The 6713-nt window shown below is 48.9% G+C and overlaps 1 protein-coding gene across 1 annotated transcript in view; it reads right to left on the minus strand.

The window, feature by feature from the left end:
* tmeff1a (transmembrane protein with EGF-like and two follistatin-like domains 1a) overlaps positions 1 to 6713 on the minus strand; it is a 33281-nt gene that overhangs the window by 20754 nt on the left and 5814 nt on the right. The window contains exon 4 of the mRNA XM_037681422.1: positions 1720 to 1749. Coding sequence (XP_037537350.1) covers positions 1720 to 1749 — 30 coding nt within the window. The remainder of the gene's footprint in view (positions 1 to 1719; positions 1750 to 6713) is intronic.

Genomic DNA, 6713 nt, shown 5'->3' on the forward strand with positions numbered 1-6713 from the left:
AGTCGATTCACGAACGACGAGCTGCTTCACGGACAAGTTGATTCACGGACGATGAGTCGCTTCACGGACCTGAGCTCAGAGGACGAGGCCCTCAGGGGCCCTTGCAGCAAAACCAGGTCTGGTTCTGTTCTGTCAACAGCTGTATCCTCTTTGTGTGTGTGTGTGTGTGTGTGTGTGTGTGTGTGTGTGTGTGTGTGTGTGTGTGTGTTTGTAATATCGTTTCCATTTTAGAATAAACACAAACATAAAATCCTCCTGTGACCAGAACCAACTCAGGATATTTGGACCGGACAGATCAGAACCAGACTGGGAGACACACACACACACACACACACACACACACACACACACAGGAAGAGGCTAATTAGACGTCATCTTAAAGGTTAATGGCTCCTTGAGGTGGCTTGGGGTGAATCAGAACCACACAGGTTCTGTTGGACTCAGAGGTTCTGACCGCCGCCCTCAAGACAGCTTGATTTATTATGAACGGCCTCAGGTGGAGCTGGTCGGGCGACTCTCAGCTACTACCACATGAACTTTAGCTCGTCATGGAAAAGTGACGGATCGATCAGTTTTGGCGGCCATGTTGGACTCATGTTGGACTCATGTTGGACTCATGTTGGACTCATGTTGGACTCCAAAAGTTATCGAGCGACAAATGTTCGCTGAATTTCATGCACTGGTTTGATGTTTTGCTAACAATAAAAACACACAGATGTGCCGCCCCCTTTCCAAAGGTTTATTTATTTATTTTGCTTTCTGATGACGAAATGATTAAGAACGCATTAGTTTTGAGCTTCATGACACAAAAAATAAATTTACTGTCAAACGTGACGACTCGTACAACGTTTAAGATGTCTGTTAGCAAAATATCTCAGGAACCATGGAGCAGATTTTAATGAAAAAAATCAGATATCAATTATTGGATGTGCAGCTATGATTGATTAAATTTGGAGTCAATCAAATCAAAGATGGCCACCACAGCTTAGCAACCTTAGAACCAAATGGCTGTAACTCTGAGTTGAACAGACAGAGCTGAGGTGTAGAGTGGTAGTAGCTGAGAGTCGTCTGCAGGAATCAGACCCACGGCTGCGACTCTTCAGTCTAAACTGTTAAACTGCAGGACGGACGAGTTCTACAACTAGACCTTCACTTTGTGATGAAGAACTCCCATCAGCCCCGGGGGGAAGCGCGTTTGCGCATGTTGCTGTGCACGTTGCTGTGCACGTTGTTGAGCAGGTAGACCCAACAGGTGGGAGCAGATAAACAGATTCAGAGTCAATTTCAATAATTAATCTCAGACGTTTCACTGCCAGCAGCTCATCCACCTCCAAACACACACGCATGCACACACACACACACACACACACACACACACACACACACACACACACGCGCACACACACACACACACACGCATGCACACACCCACACACACACGCATGCACACACACACACACACACACACGCACACACACACACACACACACGCACAGCGTTTCTGTTACCAGAGGAGCCGTCATCAGACGACTTCACATGCAGTGAAGAAGGTGATCAGAACCAGAACCACGCAGGTGAGCCGGACTGGGCCGGACCAGGCCAGACCGGGCTGGACTGGGCCAGACTGAGCCGGGCCGGACCCACCTGAGCGGCTGATGATCCTGACGTGAAGCAGGAAATTACATTTTTAAATAGCTCAAAGATAAAACACTCACTCACCGTCTCCGTCTCCGGAACCAGAACCAGGATCTGTGGACACAAGAGACACAGTAGAGGTCAGAACCTGGGCTCGTCTGGAGCTGAGAACCTGCAGGTCCGGACAGAACCGAGGCAGAAACTCAGGAAGAGTGTTCGGACTGAGTGGCTCTGCAGCTCCATCAGGAGGTGCAGAAACCTGCTCTGGTTCTTTCAAATTAAGGAATGGACCCTCGTTTGGATTAAAGTCCAGCTTCCTGCCACGCTTCTCCACACAGCCTGGAGGCATCAGAACGTCTGTCGGCACCTCACTGGTCCAACTCCACGGTGTCAAGCTGCAGCTGCAGCTCCAGACAGGAGCAGAACAAAATGTTAGATGTTTCAGGGAACAGCTGACGGGCATCGACTCCTGGGAGGCAAAGAGCTCCGAGCAGGGAGACGAGGAAGGTTTGATGGAGACTCAGAAGGTTTGATGGAGACGAGGAAGGTTTGATGGAGACGAGGAAGGTTTGATGGAGACGAGGAAGAGCTGCTTTCTGATCTGGATGAAGCTACAACCTTTACTTCGTGAATGAGATAAAAGATCCAGATGGTGGGAGTTCCTCCTCCACAGAGAACATCAGGAACCATGGAGGAGCTGGAGAGGAGATCTCCAGAGTCTGAGGAGAGTTCTGGGTCTGGAGGTCCAGGATACACCCTGAGCAGATGTTGAGCCTCCTCAGTGGACTCCTTCAGATGAGGAGCAGCGGTTCTCCTCAGTGATGGAGCTCCATCTCTGAGCAGTTTGTTCATAAATCCTCTGCAGGAACTCAAATAAAAACAACCAGAACTACCAGTTTAAAATCTATTCTGGTTTCTGTGGAAATGAGAAAATAAAACTGAACTTTGACTTCAGAGGTTTTAACTTGGATTTATGAAATGAACCTGGACCAGAACATGAGACCCGTCTGGACAAGAACATGAGACCCGTCTGGACCAGAACACGAGACCCGTCTGGACCTGAACACGAGACCCGTCTGGACAAGAACACGAGACCCGTCTGGACAAGAACACGAGACCCATCTGGACCAGAACACGAGATCCGTCTGGCCCAGAACACGAGACCCGTCTGGACCAGAACACGAGACCCGTCTGGCCCAGAACACGAGACCCGTCTGGACCAGAATCTGGCCCAGAACACGAGACCCGTCTGGACCAGAATCTGGACCAGAACACGAGACCCGTCTGGACCCGGCTCTGAGACTCAAACGCTTCGATCAAAAAAAGCCTCCAAGAAGAAAAATCTGCTTCAGTTCTGAAAACAGAAACCTTTTCTAAACGCTAACACCTGCAGAGTTTGTTCTTCCTGTTCTGAGTCCACCATCAGGGTGCAGAGGGTGGACATGTCCTCATGATGAGGACAAACTGTCCATTAGCCACGTGGACCTGAATCAAACCTGCTGAGGAGACAAAGCGCTTCATGAAGCATGTCCAGCTCTGCTGTAGCTCCTTCCTGTCGTTCTGTTGTAGACCAGCTCCTGGGTTCTGGACTATGGTCCTGTTGGACCCAGTCTGGTCCAAGCTTAAGCTGTTGGACACCAGAACCCTGTGGTCCACTCAGAGACTGACAGGAGCCCGAACCATCAGCCTCCACCACTGTGCTGACAGCTGGGAGGAGCTGTTTGCTGCGGTGCATTATGGGTAAACACCTGTCCTCTGGTCGGGTTCTGGTTCTGGTCCAGAAGTCTTGTGGTTCCTTCAGAGGAACGTTCGTGCTGCCTCGTTGTTTCCTTTGCATCTTCTTGTGTTCACCCCTGAGGTTTCTGTAAAACCGTGTTGCCATGGCAACCTTTTTAAAAAATACAATCAAGATTTTTTTAGTTTTAATTTGGGTTCTTTGTGTCATTCTGCAATTTATTTATTGTCCTGATTGGACCTTTGACCTTTGACCTGCAGACTGAGACCTGTAGAATCTGAGGTGGAGGTCACTGTATGGTCTGACCTTCAGGGTGAATTTCCTGTGAAAACAGTCAGCTGTCTTAAATCATTTCCACTCATCTCCAGATGACCTTTGACCTTTCTCAGATCCATGGGCAGCCTCTGAGGTCCTTGCTGATGGTTTTCCGTCCCGACGTTGTGTTAACACCCACCTGTGTGCTTCAGCAGCAGTCAGATGTCGAGTCTCGCTGCTCGGGCTTTAAAACCGGATGAGTCAGCGCATCTTCAGAGGAATCATCTCCAGCCCTGACTCATCTCTCAACACGAGGCAGCACCAGCGTCTCTGAGGTTAAACTCCTCATCAACACCTCCTTCAGTGGTTCCGTCTCCTCCTCGGCTCGAGGAGAAACCTCAGGAATCAATCCTGAAGCCACAGATCTCATGGTGACGGGACGAAGCGCTCCACGCCTTTCATGAAGCGCTAACCCGCTGCTCGTGGTGCCTTCAGGGACCAACCTTAACGCCTGGAATTGGATTTAATTTGTTGGGGGGGCGGGGATCATGGAGTCCGAGCAGCTCTTTGAAACTCACAAACATGAAAGGAAACCCATCACAGGCCCGGCTTTCATCTCTCGCCTCAGGATTAGAAAGTTTGGGATTTTAAAAATGTAAATCTGAACGTCGGTGACGTGAAAACTAAACATGAAGCCGCTGCAGCTGCTAAAGGTCTGAAGTCCCATCAGGGTCTAATCCAGCTGCAGGACACCGGCCCCCTCCCACAGTGAGACCAGAGCTCTGGTCTGAGATCAGCCTCCTGGAGAGGAAACAGCCAGAGGGGACAGGAGGGAGGCAAAGGGACCAGAGGGGCCCCATGTTTCGGCTGATAAGAGCCGAACATGTCGGGGGAAATCTGCCCGCCGAGCTCAGGAGGTTCTGTGAGTTTCCTCGACTGCTTTCTCAGGAGAAGAAGACTTCCTGCCTCAGAGCAGGTGTCTGATGGGAAAACGCTAACCTGTTAGCACTTCAGCTGATTGTTCAGCTGTGAAACATCAAACAGGAAACTTTGAGACCATTTTCACACAAAGAGCTTCCATCAAAGCTGGTTAGTTCAGATAATTACTCTTCTTGTTGTCTTTAAATAAAAATAAAATAAAAACATCAAAGAGAGTTTGATGTGCTCTGGACCCTGCAGAACCAAACAAGTCCTAGGTCCAGACCCTGTCCCCGGTGCAGGCTGTGGAGAGGAGGGGGTCTGCTTCGGACCTTCAGTCTGACGACGTGGTTCTGTTAGTGCCTTTAAGTCATGACTTGTTCACAAGTGTCAATAGGACGGGGACTTATCAGCAGTAATGAGGGTGCTGCTCTGGTCTGATGTGGTGAAGAAAGCCCTGAGGTGAAAGTCATTAATCACCTGTGGCACCGAGTCGTGGATCCTCACTGAACGACCTGATGTGAGCTTCAAGGCTGGTTTAGACCTCTGGTCTCACGTCGGTGCGTGATGAATGCGTAGCTTCCTTCTCCGCCCGCTGACACGTCGATCAGAACGGTGTTGTGCATGCTTGGCGGTCCACATTGTGTGGCTGGTCAGAACTTTGTTCTTGCAGAACAGAAAAAAGTTCTTCTGCTTGTCATTTAGATGAAGATGATCACTTCCAGAAGCTGATCGTCGTCCAACGTCTGAGAAAACCTTCTGGAGTGAAACGACGACCTCCATCTATCCTGCTGTCGTGGCTGGTGTTTATACGTGTAGCTATCATGTGACGTGTGCTGCTGGGGGTGGGGGTGGGGGTGGGGTGTGTGGGGTGGGGGTGTCAGGATTTATCATTCAACCTTTATTTCTACAGGTAAATCCCATTGAGCCTCGAGGACTCATTTACAAGAGACCTGATTTCAACAAAGAAAGATGACAACAATGGACAACAGCAACAACAATAAGCAGTTATAAAAACTCATACTACAGTTTTTTTATTTTTTTATTTTTTTTTTAACAAATAGGATGGCTAAAAGGAAAAAGGTAACAAAAACAAAAAAACAGCTAGATTCCAAGACAAATGTATAAAACTAAAAACAGGAACATGTCTGCATTGGACCCTGCCAGGAGTCCAACAGATTCTTAAAGCCACTTAGAGAGGTCAAAGGTCGAGAGCTTCAGATCTTTTTGTAAGATATTCCAGGAAACAGGAGCGGAGTAGGAGAAGGACCTTTTGTCTAGTTCAGTCCTCACTGAGGGAACACTGCAGGTAATAATGTCCCGAGAGCGCACGCTGTAGCTGCACTCACACAGAGACATGTAGGAGGAGATGTATGAAGGCAGCAGACCAGGAAGTGATTTAAAGATGAAAATGTACCAGTGAGAGAGTCTGTGTGAAGTTAATGGTGACCAGTTAACCAGTGAATACTGGGTGCAGTGGTGGGTACGATAATCACAGCCAGTTATGAATCTTAGTGCACCATGATAGACAGCATCCAACATCTGCAGCATCCAACATCTGCAGCATCCAACATCTGCAGGGTTCTTGTAGGAGCGTTCATGTAAATAATGTCACTGTGATCAATGGAGGGAAGGAAAGTCACAGATACAAGGTGTTTTCTAGCATTCAGGGTTAGACAGGATATTTATGCCCCACGTCTGCTCCTCGTCTGTGAACGCTCCGTGAAACAAAGACGTCTGAAACTGTGTGAAGACAACTCCACGTCTTGTTGAAGCATGAACCAAACTTCAGCGAGGAGCCCCATTATCGAGGGGGGAGTGGGGGGGGGGGTCTGCTCCTTCCATCATGAGGAGGAGTCAGCTGAGGGGGGTCGTCAGCAGCCTGATGATACTCAGTAAACCTTAAAGTGTCTCCTCACCTCTGACTGTTAAGGAATTTACAGATTATTCTTGATTATTCAGAATAAATAATCCAGAAGGGCCTCTGTGCCCCCCCCCCCCCCCCGAGCTTCCAGAGGATTTTAAAGACTCATCCGCAGCTCCTAATGAAAATTGATCTGTAGCTGATTAACAGGCTCTTCCTGAGGAATCAGTCAGACGATGATGCTGCTGCAGAGTCCTGGGTGTGTGTGTGTGTGTGTGTGTGTGTGTGTGTGTGTGTGTGTGTGTG

The sequence above is a fragment of the Nematolebias whitei genome, chromosome 9, assembly GCF_014905685.2.
Source record: "Nematolebias whitei isolate Nwh7 chromosome 9, NemWhi1, whole genome shotgun sequence".
NCBI lineage: Eukaryota > Metazoa > Chordata > Actinopteri > Cyprinodontiformes > Rivulidae > Nematolebias > Nematolebias whitei.